The 18,992-nt window shown below is 35.4% G+C and overlaps 1 protein-coding gene across 17 annotated transcripts in view; it reads right to left on the reverse strand.

Moving 5' to 3' along the window:
- Positions 1–18,992, reverse strand: part of LOC105427286 (adenylate kinase isoenzyme 5) — a 308,338-nt gene that overhangs the window by 238,411 nt on the left and 50,935 nt on the right. For 15 of the 17 annotated variants that reach the window (XM_089080914.1, XM_089080911.1, XM_089080913.1 and 12 more), the window contains 2 exons: positions 16,728–16,895; positions 16,532–16,642 (listed from right to left, as the gene is read on the reverse strand). The exons of the other annotated variants lie outside the window; for them this stretch is intronic. In XM_089080914.1, coding sequence (XP_088937040.1) covers positions 16,532–16,642; positions 16,728–16,895 — 279 coding nt within the window. The remainder of the gene's footprint in view (positions 1–16,531; positions 16,643–16,727; positions 16,896–18,992) is intronic. 17 annotated transcript variants of the gene reach the window in all.

Consider the following 18,992-nt stretch of genomic DNA (forward strand, 5'->3'; position numbering starts at 1 on the left):
TTGAAAAGATGATTCAATTTTATTAATAATTATTAAGTATTTTTTTGATATATTGTTTAAACAAATATACCATAACATTATCAAGAGTTGCATAACAATCTGTACAGACCATAGTATCTGAACACTTCTAGCTTTGATTTCCGGAAAAAAGTACAAACGCGTATGTAAAAGGACAATATCAAAATGACAGTATTTATATTGCTTCTTAGAACTTACCTGCAAAATGACAGATTGTGGCGCATAAACATCAGTTACTTACTCTAAAACAAATTATTACCAACTGTCAAACTCGCCTAAAACTCAACGACATCGTTGACCGCCAATCGGACATGTGGAAAAAACGCAACAAGCATACTATTTCACTCTTTCTTATTCTCGTTATGCGTATTTATTAATAATCAGTCAATCAGAATCGTGACATAAGCAACAGAGACTGTAGTTAGAGATTACGAAATATATGTTTATATAGATATAAAAATCGATATGAACGAACAATATAATGATGAAAATATAATTTATTTTGCATTTCTTTCTAAATTAGAGAAAGAGAGAAGAAAGATGGAACAAATAAAAAGAATTAGTGTGTTTATTAGATATATTGCTAATAATTGCTAATAATTGTATCCGTTTCGATGCACGCGTATTTATTACATTACAGTTTTATCGACCCTGTGGATAAATTAGGCCGACAAGTTAGGATCATTGCAGGATCCAGCGAACATTGATTTGCTAGATCCTACAGTGACTCTGATTTATCAGTCTGATGATCCGTTGAGTCGATAAGATTAATAGTGACATCTCGCGACAGACATTGCAGCCGTACAAAGGACGACGATAATGACGACGATGTTTCTTAAAGTAAAAATTTTCAAATCGGACTTTACGTAGCAATATCTCTGCTTGTAGGGCATGTAGCAGAAAAATAAAAATACTTTTATTATGCAAGTCAAACTCAAGCTATCGATCAAGCCTACTTAGAACTTAATCGGTTTAGCCGTTATTTAGATGCGATAATTTCGGATGCTCATATCTCGCCGACTCGCGTAAAGTCACACAGTAGTGTTAATTTGACACTCAAGATACTCCGTGTCTTCTGATATGCAAATAAAACTATGCCTTAGCAAATCTATTTCTTGCGTAGCGTTGCGATAATAAGACATTACGACATATAATGGAATATAAATGTTGATCCATAAAATATATTTATAACATTACAATAGCTACCGTAAGCATTGCAACAGCTGCCATACGACCAAAGAAACTATATTTTGTAAAATTAAATAAACCATATTTTATAATCATTTCTTTGTTTGCAACTTGTTCTTAAATGTCCAAAGTGCTTCGTACATTTTTTGATATCTCATCAAAAATATTTGAATACCGTAAAACTTGCTATCATTATTATTATTACTACTATTCCTATTTTTATTATTATAAAAAAGCTCTTATTTCAATAATTATTAAAATAAGAGTTTTTTGCACTGATATTGTATTAACGAACTGCGTCATATTCACCTTTAACATTGTCCCGCGCGGTATAAGACGAATACATATAGAGCGCATATATAGAGGTATTTCTCGCTCATTTCTCAAAATGCGATTTCAGAAAATTTATTATGTATTGGACTTTATTATATACCATTATATTAAGCATAAAATGCTCTTGAATTTATGTCCATATAAAAATTTAAAAATTTTTGTAAATTGGGAGGTGGGGGGCTCGAAAATATAACATTTTTCAAAAATTCGAATGAGTCATTGTAAAGTATACTTGCTGCCATAAAACTGTTGTTTAAAAAGTTTTTAAGATATTTTTAACGGTTTGAAGGATATTTACTCAGGAAAAAAAACCGATTTTCATCAAGGGATGATTTTACCCTATTAACGTTCGAGGACGCAGATAAAAAAAATATGTGTTTCTTATTTTTGTCCATATTTTAACATACTCGAAGCTCATTAAAATCGAGGGGAACAGTTGCAATCCTTCCCTTGTTAGTTATTTCTTAGTTTCTTAAATCAGATAATATTTATATTAATTTAAATATACTATTATTGTTTACAGTTATTATTTACTAAAATACATTTAAATACATTTATTTAAATATATTTAAATAAATTATTATATAAATAAATCGTTTATTATTTTAGAAAAGTATGTACTATATTTATATAATTGTATTATGTTACTTTTGTATTATGTTTACTTTTTCATTAATGAAATCTCGTTTTCTAATGAGTAAAAATAATGTTATTGTAACAAGTATATGCAGAGTAAAAAAATCAATGTAATAAGCTGAGAATATGTTTAAAAAATATAATGGATGGCATTACACGGCAGATCAGATCTTAGATCTAATAATTTTTTTTTCCTAAATTTTAGCCAAATTGGCAAAGACATCCGACAAATAGTCAAGAAATTTCAGATTCGATTTCTAAGTAAAATAATATTCTTCATAAAGAAAATTTTACATAGAGAAAAGAGGATATTCGATATTATAATTGATTACATAGTTTAAGAAAATAAAATATACACAACAATAACAATTTCATTTGCGGATTTGTTTTCAGTGAAATCTATAAGAACCTTATCTGGTGTCTAGTATAAATAAAAGTTGAATTTATTGAACAATGTTATGTTTATTTAAATATAAGAATTTTTTAGATCGCTGAATATGAATTTGATGTCAAAATTGACAATCTAATATAATGAATTAAAAATAGAGTATTAAAACTTAAAAATATTCGGATTGTTGCTAAAATTTATGTATATAGATCTTTCATGGTATTAAATACGAATCCAATATTAGAATAAAGTAATTCAAGATAAAAAATGAAAATTTAACAATATTTGTATTTTAATGAATAATCTTATATAGAAGTTTTTATTAAATTAAAATATAATAAATTTTAATATTATATAGTACAGTAAGTATGTATGTACGTATTATATTGCAACCCGAACAAGTAAAGTTTTTATACATCAGTTTATCTTTCTTGAGATCATTCTATATTTAAAATTTACTGTAAAAAATTTACTGTAGAATACATGTAGAATAACACAATTATACAGAGTGTCCCGTAGCACTCCTCATCGCTCATGAGAAGATAGACGGGAGCAAGATAAATCAAAATGTCTTATACCATTTTGCGATATTCGCAATAATTTTTGAGTTATTAAATATTAAAGTTGCACAAATATTAGGTGTACAAAAAAGTTCTGAGCTTTAGATTTCATACAACCGAAATAACAATTTAAATTTTATATATCTTCCCGCCCTTTTGCGGTTTTAAAGCGTTGACATTTGGCCTTCTAAAATGCCATACGGTTTGGCGTTTGATGCACATAACCTCAAAAATCAGTAGTGTTCACAATAGCAATAACAAAAGAGCATATTCGATTTTCCATCCACTTCGCGTTTTATCTGAAGAAAAATGTTGCTGAAGCCACTGCAATGATTTGTGCTGCATATGGAGAGAACGCTGTAAATCATACTACATGTAAAAGATGGTATCAAAATTTTCGCCAAGGAGATTTCAGTCTTGAAGATGAACCGCGTGCTGGACGCCCTCAAAAGATTGAAATGGACGAATTGCAAGCACTGCTGGATATAAACTCTGTGCAAACTGAAAAGGAGCTTGCAGAACAGCTTAGCGTTACGCAGCAAACCATTTCCGTACATTTATATACGATGGGAAAGATTCAGAAGGAAGGCAGATGGATTCCGCATGAATTGTCCGAAGACAACAAAAATCATCAGCGTGACACTGCACTCACTTTGCTTTCAAAGTTCCGGAAAAAAGATTTTCTGCAGAAAATCATTACAGGCGATGAAAAGTGGATTCTTTATAACAATCCTAAACGTAGAAAATCATGGGTTGACTCTGATCAACTTCGACATCGACGCCAATATCCACGCCAAGAAGGTTTTGCTCTGTATCTGGTGGGATTGGAAAGATGTGTGTTATTATGAGTTGTTACAACTGGGTGAAACAATCACGGCAGACCGCTACCAACAACAATTGACCAATTTGAGCGATGCATTAGAAGAAAAGAACCATTTACTGGCCAAGAACGTCGTAAAGTGATCTTGCTTCATGACAATACTCGACCACATGTTGCGAAAGCGACTCAGGACCATATCTTTGCGTTAGGCTGGGAACTTCTCCCGCACGCGGCGTATAGCCCAGACATGGCGCCTTCCGATTACTACCTATTCCGGTCGCTGCAGCATCATTTGGCTGATACACATTTCGTGAGATTTGAAGAGATACGAAAATGCATTGATGACTTTATCGTTTCGAAGCCGGTGAGTTTCTATTGTCAAGGAATTCGCAAGCTACCCGAAAGATGGCAAAAGGTCGTTGATGCAAACGGGGAATATTTCGCTGATTAATATTTTTTTATTTGTTTTTGAATAAAGATTGAATTTTACAAAAAAAAGCTCAGAACTTTTTTGTACACCTAATAAGAGCGTGCGGGGAGAAAGCGCTCGCTGGCGTGATTCATAGGACGAATAGGAAGCGTGAGCGGCGGCTACTATCCTTCTCCTCGCTGCGCGCGCTCCGCCCATCACCGAACGTCAGATGGTCATTGTCGTCATGTTGGGCCGTTCTACGAATCAGGCGGGCGAGCGCTTTATCCTCGCACACTCTTATTTGTGCAACTTTGATATTTAATAACTGAATATGAAAATTATTGCGAATATTACAAAATGGTATAAGACATTTTAATTTATCTCGCTCCCGTCTACCTTCTCACGAGCGATGAGGACAGTGCTACGGGACACCCTGTATAGTGCAATCTAAAGCTATTTTAAAATTTAGTGCTAAAAATAGTTTTAATATGACCTCGGTACGTCAAATTTTTGTATGTCAGTTTAATTTTAAAAAAGATCGCTCTACATTTAAAATTTGCATTTAAAATTTACAGTAGAATACATGGCAAAATAATATAATTGTATATATCATGCAATATTTTGGATGTTCGAAACTATTTTGAAATTTTTATTAATTGGAAAAATATGTATTTAATGAAACATTATTATTATTACACTCATCAAATTTTTTATAATTATATAATTATAATTATTGACTACAAGTTTTAATTTTGATATCTAATGTATTATATAAATATAAGTGCAATAATTATATTAAATTTTATTGACAATAAAAAATTGATTTTGGTTATTAATATCAATATTATCTTTTATATAGCTTAGTTTTACATATGATTATATTGGATACTTTTTTTATTTTATATAAGTACAAGTTCAATAATCTATTAAAGCTATTAAATTTTATTAAATTCTATTAAATTGTATTGACAATGGACATAAAATGATATTAAATTTTGAATAATATTTTTCTGTAAAGTTTTCTTTTTACTCCGTTAAACCAGTCCCAAGCCTGAGGTCTTATCATTCAAGAGATGAAAAAGGAGAAGGAATAAAGGAGTAACCTCTCTAAAAAAACCAGAATTCATCTGATCCGAATGATAGCACCCTGTCAGGGTTCCTGGCTGAGGTTATAGACCGAAGAAAGGGAGGATCAGTCCTTAGAGTCATGAAAGACAACCAGTCTAAAGGAAGAAAATCTTGATTAAAAACTACCTAGTCCTACAGGTTGGGGGTTTAGACGTCAGACCAGTTCCCTGTCTTAGAAAAATTTTATTCTACTAAAAAGCCTAGCAACAGTCTCGGATATAAGGATGGAAGCAATGGTAAACAGATCAGGCTACGGAAAAGGATGATGAGTATCGGGACATAGGACATACAAGGGCTCAATTAAAAAAATAGACGAAATTGTCACAGAAATTAACAACCTAAAAATGGATATCGTCGTATTAACGGAAACTAAAAAAAAGGGACAAGACATAGAAACTACGTTCCCTGAACAACTACGTTCACATATTCAGTGGTGTGCCTAAACATCAAAGAGCAAAAAGAGGAGTCTTAGTAATGACACAAACGTTATAAAAACAAAATAACCGACTATGAGACCGAAAGATTGAAATATACACACGAATATACATACGAAAATATAATAAGGGTCAACTTAAATGCAACGCAGAAACATATTACAATACTGGAAATATACGCGATATCAGACGATGAACATCTTGACATAAAAGACGAATTCTTTGAAAAACTCAACGAACTAACAAAGATTGGAAGATCGAGAGAACTGATATTACTTGGCAATTTTAACAACAGAATCGGACGGAAGACTAATAATAGGACAGTCGGCCCATATGAGAGAAGAACAATATAATAATAATGGTGAAAGATTAGCCGAGATCTGTGGAAACAACGATTTAAAAATAACAAACGGATTCTATCCACATAAAGATATTCATAAATTTACCTGGATACAGAAGAGCAGAAACCTAAAATCTATAATCGATTACTTAAATTTACCTGGATACAGAAGAGCAGAAACCTAAAATCTATAATCGATTACTTTTAGGCAAAATACTGAAATTCAAATCAACGATATAAGGGTGCTCAGAGGGGTGGATCAGATCTATTTGGAACCAAAACGATCTTTTCTTTTAAATTTAAACATGAACAGCAAAATAAAACTGACAATCAACTCAATACACTAACAGAATTAGAAGTAGATACAGTATAGATAGTTTGCTTTAAATAGTACAAAGGTTATATCAGCAAAGACTAGACGAAAAACTACCTAAGACTACCTAAAACTATAGAAGGGGAGATCGAGGAAATATACAAAAATATGATAGATAGTATCCATGAAGCAATCAGTGAAGCACTGGGCAAGAAGTAAGAAGAGACCAAAAATAAGCCAAAAACTATGATGGAATGAAAAAATTAAAAACCTGGTTAAAAAAAAACAACTCTATATCGGATGGTTGAGTTCAAAAACAGAAGAAGATAAAGAGGCATATCTAGAAACTAAAAGGCAAACCCGGAAGGTCGTGACCAACGAAAAACGTGGGTTAAAAAGAAGTTGATATCAATATAGGAGAACGAAAAATGTTTGAAAGTATGGAAATTCATAATAGCAGTAAAAACTTCAAAAACTAATAAATCGAATATATAAACCATAATACCAGCACAACGCTGCGTAAAACACTATGAAAAACTCCTAACAGAACAAAGATCAGAATACATGACCATAACACTAACAGATATTCATATAGTAAGAAATAAAATCATAGTTGATACTGCGATCGTTAAAAAAGCGATAATGGAATTGAAAAATGGGTCATCTCCTGGACCTGGAGGCATTGCTGTCAAATTGTTAATGTGTGGCACTAAAAACTTACTCGATATCTTTACTGGACTGACAAATAAATATTTTAATGGTCATCCGGTGCCAGATGAGTGGAAAGTAGCCTATATGTTATCGATGTATAAAAAAGAAGACAAACTAAACTGTGCCAATTATAGAGGGATATCAGTGACAAGTACATTAGCCGTCTGTATGGGAGAATTTTAAGAGACCTAATTGAAAATAAATTCAAAAACAATGAAGAAGAAGAACAGAGTGGTTTTCGTGCAGGCAGGACATGCAATGATAATATATTCTGCTAAAACAATTAATAGAAGAGAAAACAAGTACAAGTCAAGAAGTACTGTTGATGTTCATTGACTTCCATAAGGCGTATGATACAGTACTTGTAACAAAGCTATGGAAGATGCTACAAGAAATCATACACATTAATCATACACTGATAAAAACCCTTAAAAATCTGTATTACAACTCAAGATTATATAATAATAATAATATTAATATATAATAATAATATATAAAATAAATATAAAAATATACATATAAAAATTTAAAAAAAGATATCAAAAGAGTATTACGTTAATAAAGGATTACATCAAGGCTGCTATGTGTCCCCAACACTCTTTAAAATATATATCGCAAAAACACTGTCGAATTGAAAAAGAAAATGTCGAGGAATGGATATAAACCTGGGAGATGTGTGTCTATACACGCTTCAATATGTTGACGATTGAATTGTTATAGCCAATTTCAAAGACGACCTAGAATACATTGCGCGAAAGCTACAAGAGCAATATAGTATGTGGGGTCTAGAAATAAACACTCAAAAAATAAAATATCTACCGATTGGAGCAGAACTCCAACATTAGCTTAGAGAACAACAAGAAGATTATCCCATGTGAGGATTATACTTACCCAGGTGTTTATATTTGACAGAACTGAAACCGACAACAGAGAAATTCAAGCAAGAACAATACAAGCTAGAAGAATTATCGGACGCATAAATGGAATCCTCTGAAGTAGTGATATTAGCAAACGAAAAAAAATATAATGTCTACACTTTGGTAAAAAGCAGCCTACTATACGGAGCTGAGACTTGGCAAATCACAGAATAAAATAAAAAGAAGCAGTAAAGATGGATGCAATAAGAAGGACGCATTAAAAATATCAAGGAGAAATCAAATTCAAAATGAAAAAGTGCGTAGAAGGATGGATATTGACGGGACACTACATGACGATATTAAAAGAATGCAATTGATCTGGTATGGCTATGTTTAAAGGATAGGAGACAAAAGACTTTCAAAAAAGATAATGGAACCTTTCAAAAAAGATAATGGAATGGGCTCCCCAACAACGCCGTAAACGTAGAAGAAAATCTGGAAGGAGGGAATGGTGAAGAGCAAGTGAGTGCAAGGGATCTAAGACACAGCAAGGGACAACAGACAGGAGTGGAAGCTAAGGACAACATCGGACAACGTCGCTCAGACATTTCGAAACCGATATATATTATGACGTGGCGCCTTGAGATCGCGTCAGGTGCGACTACTCCGATTCGGAGTATTGTTGGGTCCTGCATCCACCCGTTTGAGGGGAGAGAACGCGGACGAAACCCGCGGGCCACCCAGATAATTGTGCGAATCTTTTTATTTTCTTTTTCGTTCTTGCATTATCGTTTTCTGAATTTCACGGTACTACATTGAGACGACTGCCGCGAGATTCATGTGCGACCACCTGCTACGATGACCAATGACGACCGCGTTCGAAGAGGATGCCGCCACCGCAAAGAGTGATCAGATCGTACCATCCTAATGAACTGCCGATTTTTCTGTATGAAAAGTTCCCGTACTGTAGTGCGACATTTACAGAAGTCGAGGGGCTGACCCATACAACGTGGGAATCGAGGAGCGATCGAGAAAGAAGGCACCGTTTCTCGCAAGATCGCGAGGAGACCCCGCATCGAGGAAGGCAAGCTGGAATTCGAGGATGCGTAATCGAGCCGGGAGAGACAGTCACTTTTCGTTGGAAGGATCGATTAACCAGGAGAGGATCCTCAGGAATAGCAAGCTCTGTCAAGGATAGAGGATCGTGGCCTTCAAATCTCCCACAGGGTCAGTAAACCGCGGGCCATCTAGGGCCTGCGCCGCGGCACTAATTGATATTAAAAGAGGGGATAACAACCATCACTGTGTCGCGAGGATTCGGCGGAAGACACACTTTCCATTTCATGATGATTGTGAGTGGACGCACGAACCGAGCCACCAGCTGTCGAGAGCAACGGAAAGAAAGATCGAAGGAAAGAGGATCGAGAGAGAGGGTTGCTGTCTGAGAACTGCATTATTTGTAAAGTCATCAATTTCGCCCGTGGATCCGAGGAATTGCGCGAGGCTGGCTCGTAAAAATCTCGTAAGGAAGCGTTTCCCGCGATCGCGAGAATTATTACGTCACCATCGTTATTTCGCCCGGCGAGCACATGTCTCTCTCGCGATATAATTATCAAGTTGTTCGCGACCTCTCTCGCCCTCACTTGCGGAAAGTCTAAATAAATGTCGTACTCGTCCTATTCATGTATGGTTGCCGCGCGTATAATGGTATCGTAAGAGTGAGAGATCATATGTCGTTTTGCATTGTTGTATAAAATTTCTCTGAGTAACGATTTAACGTGTCTCATGTGAGTTCGAGCACCGCCCGGCGAAAGCACCATTGTTCTGGAATATCGTTGCCGCGTGCTTTTCGGGTGAGATACTATACCATTGTTATATCCTGCTCACGTTTATAAATTTCTTTGTGTGATTCGTTGTCGTTGCGAGATTCGAGATGCATCGAAATGTTACCGCATCTTGAAGAGATTGAGATAAATAAGTGTAATCATTCAGGTCGAAATTAAAGCTCTTCTCATTGTGACATATTTAATTCTTGTTATATAATTCTCTTTATTCATTCCTTCTCTCTCGCGCTCCGTTCCGCGAACCTTTCCCTCTACTATCTATACGAGCTGCCGGATTATCGCTTTACGTCCACGAATTTGGATTTATTGTATAAAATCAAGCTTGCGATTTTCTTCTTTGTATGATTGAATGGCACGTGCTCATGCCTGGCACCCAATTTATAGTTAAGTTACGTTTCGGGAGACCGTCCTCAGAGGCGACGGTTACAATATATAGTTTTCTTTTTATTTTATGATTACAAGTTGGTACCATTTTTTGATATCACATCTTTTATAGATAATAGAATAATATACTCGTATTATCTCATACGAGGATCATTTGATAAGTCAGGTAAAAAAGCAATAAAATTACCTATTTTTCGGAAAATTCTTTTTCACTTTTCGACGTAGTCTCTTTGAAGTTCTATACACTTAGTCCAGTTTCAATTTTTCCCTTCGAAAAGATCTCCTTCAAAAAAGTAGGAAGTCTCGAGGCCTTCAAAATACGCATCCATGACCTTCGCAGCGATGACCTTCTCATCAGACGAAAATTTTTTTCCCCTGAATCAGAGGAATCTTAAGGAATAGAATTGGGAATAAAAAAAAGTCACAAGGAGCCAAATCAGGAGAATGGAATGGATGGGGCAGCAATTCGAATCTTAATTCATGCAATTTTGCCATTGTGACTATGGAGGTGTGAGCCGGAGCATTGTCATGGTAAAAGATGACTTTTTTGCGCACCAATCTTGGCCGTTTCGTTTGCAGCTCTTCGTACAAACGATTCAGAAGTATAGAATGCTCCTGTGATTGTTTGACCCTTCTGTAAGTAATCAATGACGATAATTTCTTAGGAATCCCAAAAAACAGTGGCCATTATCTTTCCGACAAAACAATCTTCACTTTCTTCGATGCACATTCACCAGGCGCTGTCTACTGCTTCGACTGCTGTTTTGACTCGGGTATATATATAGTGATGGATCCAAATCTTATCTACGGTCACGAATTGACACCAAAAATCTTGTGCATTGCGCTTAAGCATCGACAAACACTGCTGCGAAATGTCTTTTCGCATGCATTTTTAATCGATGGTCAGCGGCATCCGTCGCACAAAGCTTTTTCATTTCTAATTCTTTGTACAGAATATTATGTCCCCTATCTACTGAGATGCCTACAATCTCAGCTATGTCATGCACCTTTATTCGGCGATCTTCCATGACGATACGATGGATTTTTTCAATCATTTCTGGCGTAGTGACTTCAACTGGATGTCCGGGGCGCGCTTTATCTTTGGTTAATGTCCGGCCTCTTTTGAATTCATTAATCCAAAAATAAACGGTCTTCAACGCTGGTCCAAAGTGAATTTCGTCCAATTCGGCTTTAATCTGCACAGCCGTCCACTTCTTTAAATAAAATTGCTTAATCACTGCACGGAATTCGTCTTTCTCCATTTTTATGACAACTGTTGCCATGCTCACTTCCAACATCTGCCACATGTAAACTAAGCGTCGTTTTTGGTTGAAACTTGGTATGAGGCAGTTTGAATAATGTTACTTCCTGGCCATATACTACACAGTTCATTCTGGCGCTATCTCGCAAAAATTTACTTGACTTATCGAACGATCTTCGTATATAAAGATTTTATATAAACAAAATCTATTTTACTGTCGTAAAGTTTCTTTTATTTCATGAGATTAGAAATTATTGCCAATTTTGATATCACACCTTTGTATTAATTAAAAATTAATTTTTTTCTGATATAGAAACTTTTTTATTAAATAATTAAAAACTTTCTGTATATGAGTGTTGAAAGGTTTTTTTATCTAATAAGATTAAGAGTCGACGGAAATTAAATTTTTAATATTAGATTTTTAGATAAATTAAAAATTGATTTATTTTCTGAAATTTGAAAATTTTTTTATAAAACAGACTTTTCATATGAAATATAAATAAATATATCATTTAAATATTCAAATAAATATTTTATAAATAATTATTTTATATTAAAATATAAATAAATATGAAAATTCTTCTATAAGAAAATTACAAATATCTGCAGATTGCAACGCAGATCGGAAGTCGAGTATGCTTAAAGGTAATTGCATCCAACAACTATTTTAATATCTAATACCTTTTCAGGCTTATTTCTTTATTGTTCATTGTATGTATTATATATATATTCACAAGGAGAACACCAGGTAACTGCTTAGGATATTTTGATGCGCTTTATACAGGCTGTTCTTGAGCGAAAAAAAAAGACGATACATGTCCGGCCGTTCTTGCCAATGGCCCACAATTTTGAAGAAATTGATTTTTAAAAAAATGAGTCTAGTCGACCGATATATGGGTGGGACGCTTTATACGTTTGATCATCATTATTAAGCAGGAGCAGCGGTAGTACAGTGGGTAAGACGTTAGCTTTGTATGAGATAGATCGCGTATTCAAATCCTGTCGGCTATACTTCATTTTTTTTATTAAAAATTTGTTCGTATCTGTAATTATGTATATTACTGTAGATGTTGAATCGAAAAGAAATTTGATCGTTAGTGTTGGCTTGGAATATTAATTGTATATTTCAATTGAGTGGACTGTATAAATTCCTGTTATGTGTTGATGTGTTATTCGCTCGCTTGTCTAGACTCGACTCGCTAAAGATACACATTTTTGAACTTACAATACAAAAGAACGCGTTTATGCTTCGTTTGTTCCTGCACATGACATATCGCTGGATCACTCGCTGGAGATGACCGATGTACTGTGTGTCGAATCTGTTGCAGATCTGGTGCCATCGGGTATTTCGGTCTATTACTCCTCCATTCGAGATCTTCTTCGATATTGCTGATTTTTTTCGATTGATGGCAAAGCGTATTGTGCCACTCCTCGCATTCTCGGCAAGAGCTAGATTTGCAGCTTGAAACAAAATGATCATTGCGAAGACAGTTAATATATAATTTTAATCGTTTAACTATCTGAATTCTATTCTCGACAGAATCCAAGAATTGGTTGCAAAAATAGATTAAATATTGCCCTTGACATAAGTAATATCGTCCCGGTTGAATCATTGTCGCTAATGATGTTTTGTTTTGCGTCTTTAAATAAAACAGTTGATTTTTCTTACCGCCTTTCTCAATAGTATTCGTTCTCAACTTATACCTTCAGAGCCCTCGCTTATGGATGTACGCTCTAAAATTTGGCACCATCGTTGTAGAAACTTGATCATCATGTCCGTTGTTACCTCCTCCAATGCCTCGGCGTGTTCCTCTCAACGTCTCCTCGTAATGTTGTCCAGATTCTTCTCGATAAGATGAACGACCAGTTCTCCCCGGATTTCGTGGGAAGGTTCATGGAATGCAAAATTCGAAGATGTTTCTGAATATGATCCACGAGTTCACGAATCTCCCCGGCAGACTCTCGATGCACTCGGGACAATTCAAATAAGCACTGAACGTATCGCTTCCGGATGGCCCTCTCCTTGTCATAGCGCTTCCTCAGCAACTCCTAGACAATCGTGTAATTCTGATCGGAGATCTCGATTGATTCGATCACCCGAGTGCCCTGGACCTGTCAATGATTCCACTAAATATTGATGTTTTTGCACGTTCGACAGATTACTATCGTCAATGTTTTAAATGTATCAGCGTATCATTTCCATTCCTCAAAATTTCCGCTGAACGTTGGTAACTTGATGACCGGTAACTTGATTTGAGGCTCACGTGATATGCCGGATCCAATCGTTCCAGCATTCGATCCTGCTGCTCCAACATTCGCAACAGAATATCGCCGTCACTGATATCGGTTGACCACTCGGATAATCGTTGCATAAGCACTTGCTGCTCCAAAACTTGTGTCAGGGCACTTTCACTAACCTGGCTTCCGTTGCCGCTAATCAAAGCTTGAATTGGCGGTTTCAACCTTTCTAAACACTGTAACAATGATGCCCTTGTCGCAAAATATCGATCCTCGAATTCTTCTTCTTCCATCGCGTCTTGCTATTCGTAATCTTCCTCAGACAGTGCCATCAATAGTTGTTGTGAGATCGCTTGAAATTTGTTATATGGTTCAGCCAGAGCTTGAATCCGCGATTTCTTTCTTGGAAGTGCTTCTCAAATCGTTGTTTACTCGATTTACAAAATTTCTCACCAGCATTATCTTGCCCTTGATGAAGGGCAAGGTAACGTCTTCCTTTTTGTCTTCTTAATGATTCAACGCTCATCATGCTTGTTAATTGCTATCCGGCTCGAAGGATCAGAAATGTTGTTGAATCGAAAAGAAATTTGATCGTTGATGTTGGCTTGGAATATTAATTATATATTTCAATTAAGTGGACTGTATAAATTCCTGTTATAAAAATCTTGCTCTCTTGATGTGTTATTTGTTCGCTTGTCTAGACTCGACTGATTAAAAATTAAAGACACATTTTTGAACTTATAAGACGCACGGTATGTTTATTTGTTATCGATTGTTAGTTATTGTCTTTCTAATGTGTTATTATATTTTAAATCGTCAAGGTTTCGATGTTTGTTTGCACAAATAACTCGGATGATTGTTTCTTATTTCTTGGCTTTCAATACATGAATTCTATACAGAGATGTTCGAAAAAAATTATTTATTTAATTATTCTGTATCTTTGTAAATAAAATTTTTAAGTAGTATTGTAATAATTTGAAAAATCTATACAAAGAAATATTAATATCTTTATAAATTTCATTTTAATTTAATGTTATTAATTTTAATTGCTTTCTAATTGTAATAAAATTTCATAAATTTACAAATAAATAATGAAATACTCATGTATGGAATAATTACTATTACCATCATTGTTATCATCGTTGTTATTCATATGAACGTATAAATAAGAATGTAAAGACCGTTAAAATGAAACGATAAGAAGTATAAAGATATTAATATTTCTTCATACAGATTTTTTAAATTATTATAATAACTACTTAAAAATTTTATTTATAAAAAAAATATAAATATAAATAAATAAATAATTTTTTTCGAACATTTACAGTAATATAAATAATTACAGATACGAACAAATTTTTAATAAAAAAAAAAGAAATGTACGCGACAGGATGTAATAAGTAATTATCACAGGACAATTTAAAAACGAAAATAAAGTTTGAAGTCTATATTTTAAGAGACTTTTAATGCTTATTGAGTAGAATGATTAAAAAAAAGATTTTCATTGATTCATGCAAAACAAGCAATCCAGAATCCAATCCGAATAGCAAACGTTCAAAGTGCCAAATAATCTCTACTATTCATCGATTGTAAATTTACGAACAAAATGAGCATTTTGTAATAAAGCAAGAAAAGTTTATTGTATAGCTCTAATATAAGTAAACTTTTACAGTAATGATTAAAAGTAAACTTTTTTTTTATATTACATCTGTACTCAAATCGCATTTTTCTCGAAACTATATTTTTTAGTCGACATGACTTGTCAAAAAATATTGAATTAATCAACTTCAAACTTGATTTATATATAAAAAGCAAATCTATTTGTCGTCTGATAATTGTCCTACTACGATATCTTCATTAACTATTTTTCTAAAGCTGTTAAAATCAAAATTTTCTCGGAAAAAACGATAATTTATTTTTATAAATTTGGCCATTTTAACAATTTGCAATACTTTTTTTATCTAAATGATAACCATGTTCATTGTAATTAAGAATTATTTTGATTTATTAATTTCAAGTAAATAAAATTATTGAAATCATGTTAATTAGCGACATATATATTCTTTTTTAGTAAAATATTTAAATTGATATAACAAGATAACCAATTGATATTTGTTTGTACTAAAATTTATTTTTATTATTTAACCACAAATAAAACGTATGTAAAAGTTGATAATCATATAGAAAATAGTTTAATTATAATTAATTCAAATATAGACAAATATAGACACTTTTGTGTGCTCTAGATTAGAATACTTCCTTAAATATTATTGATTTAAAATATGTACAAATGTAAAATATTTAATGCACATATTAAATAATTTTTTTACTAACAATTTTTTTACTTTATAATGAAATTAATAAAATATTCTATAAATATGTATATAAGTATGCATGTGTATGTATATATGTGTATATATATATATATATATATATGTATATATATATATATATATATATATATATATATATATATATATGAATATGCATGCACGCGCGCGTATGTATATGTATGCGTGAACAATATATACATATATATTTTTCTTGTTTAAATACAAAATATAAAGATATATATATATATATACAGAGCACTCATTGGAGACATATATATTTACATATATATTTTCCTTGTTTATATACAAAATATAAAACAAATATGTGCTAACCATTTCCTAATGCATATTGCTGAAGAAGGTCCATCATGTTGATATGCGTTATCCCCTTTCTTTCTTGTATTAAATTATCACAATATGTCACCTTACCACTACCGGGACCTCCTGCAAAATAATCATGAAATTTATTAAAGATTATTCTTAATTAAACTATAATTTAATTTTAAGTTTGCATTGGATTAATGCTAACCAAGAACGAATATAACGGGAACTTTTGGTATTTCAAATTTAACTGGACCAATATTTTGTTTCGGAAAATGTCCATCTGGTGGAGTCGCCAAAAGACCAGCCTCACCTCGCCATCTTCCTGTAGCTCGGGTATCATTTTCTGCGAACACTTGCGATCCATTTTGCTGATCTGAAATTTTTTGTTACTTTATAGCACGTATATTTATGTGAAGCATCAAAATATTCATATTATTTAAGAAAATTCAATTGAAAATAAAAATGTTAGCACATATTTCTTATATAAGATTAAAACGGTCTCGCTTTCCCGCGTGGAGAGCGGTCAGTCGGTTACCAGGAGGGGAAGGGAGGACGTTGGAGACAGAAAGGTGTTATTAAATTGTTAGGCGATAATTATAACAAATAACGATGTTTTATTTGACTAATAGTGGTGCGATGGAATGCACCGAATCTTCGCGTTAACGTTCGTGGCCGTGGACGGGCGAGACGGCGATCGGCGCGCGGATAGCGCGTGAATATAAAATAAGATATCGCTCGGGCGGTCGGCGCGATACTGATCGCGGCGCGCAATTCGGTGGTGCGGGGCACGCGCGGCGGCGGCGGTGTCGCACGTGTTCGTCGCGGACTTTTAAATCGGCGTGGATTTAAACGTGCACGCGTGTCGCGGGTGTTGTCGCGAGAGTGGATATTTCGCGAGATCGGCGGATCGTTTAGATCGGAGAACGGGTGGGCCCGTTCCCTATCGAGAGGGCTCGGCTGACGGGGGGTGCGCCCCTCGTCTGTCTGTCTGAATGCCGAGTGAACTCGGCCAGCCGGGAAGGGCCCCAGCTGTGTGCGGAGAAGAAAGTGGCGGTGCCGAGTGTACTCGGCCGACCAGGGTGTACCCTGGTGCTCGGAGAGGTAGTATCGGGGAGAACCCCGATACTCGGCGGTGAAATCTCGGGAACGGCGGAGTCGGGTCGAGCGAACTCGACGCGCTGGGGAGACCCCAGCAACTCTCGGCTTGCCGTGCGAGCTACGGAGACGGCTTTCGGCCAGGCCAAGCGAACTTGGCGCGTTGGGGAGAACTCCAACAAATCTCAGGCTTGCTACCGGTTTCGGAAGCTCGCTTCCTTGAGACGGGCTCTCGGAAAACGAGCTAGGAACAGGAGTAAACGAGGAGTGAGTTTCTGTGGAGAGCGATGCCTTCTCATACCCGAGATCGACCTCGGTATTTTCGGTCGGATCGGTCGGATTGGTCGATCTCGGGATTAGCATCCCTCTCTCCAGGAACGGAAAAAAAGGATCGGGGGATGATTGGTTTTTTGGTAGGGAAGGAATTCGGTGGGAAGGTAACGGCGCGGTGCGGGGTGGTTGCGCGCTTATGGACACGGTCGTGGCGCGATGCGGGACGCTCGCTCGGTTGCGTGGCGCGGCGTCGGTGCGGCGCGGAACGCGTTCACGCTCGGTGGTACCCAAATAAGAAGGGAGGGTGTGCGTCACGGGCGGGGCCCGACTACGAACCAGTCGTGAAAACTCGTAATTATTTTGCAAAAAAATACCACCTCCAGCCAGGAATCGAACCTGGATCTCCTGCTTACCGGGCAGGCATCTTATCCTTTCGACTACCGAGGCATGTGATGATATTTATCGCAAATAACGTGTTTAGAATAACACGTCAACAATACAATGATACATATATATATATATATATATATATATATATATATATATATATTACAATATACATATATACATGTATTCTTTCGAATCCCCACGACCGGTACTCCAGAGAGATGATGGTCCTATTCTCTCAATGGATGCAGGTCGGACTGCAGCGGCGACACCCTCCAACGCCATTGGCAAATATACAAATAATCCTCCTGGAGCACGACAGAGATTGCATCAAGCATGGTTCGAGCCCCCGGGCGCGGTGCGGAGTGCGTTCGCGCTTGTTGGCGCGACGCTTGGCGCGGTGCGGGGAAATACCACGAAAACATACATGTTTTCGTGGTATTCTCCGACGCTTCGGAGTTCGCGTATGTATATATTAAAAAGGAGGCATTGCTGTCTCTTTGCAGCCACTGCCGCACTTCGCCTGGTGTTCGGCGGTCCCTGACGGATGGTCGGTCGGGGGAAATTCGGAGGAAGAATGGAGCGGAGGGATGCGCTCCGTTACAAGATTATTATTAAAAAGCATATCATTCTCAATTTTTATTCCTAATAGTAATATTCACGTGTGGTTATTCATACGAATGTATCAATACATAAGTAAAAAATTACACATAAG

The sequence above is a fragment of the Pogonomyrmex barbatus genome, unplaced genomic scaffold (assembly GCF_055798465.1).
Source record: "Pogonomyrmex barbatus isolate J1 unplaced genomic scaffold, ASM5579846v1 scaffold4, whole genome shotgun sequence".
Lineage (NCBI taxonomy): Eukaryota > Metazoa > Arthropoda > Insecta > Hymenoptera > Formicidae > Pogonomyrmex > Pogonomyrmex barbatus.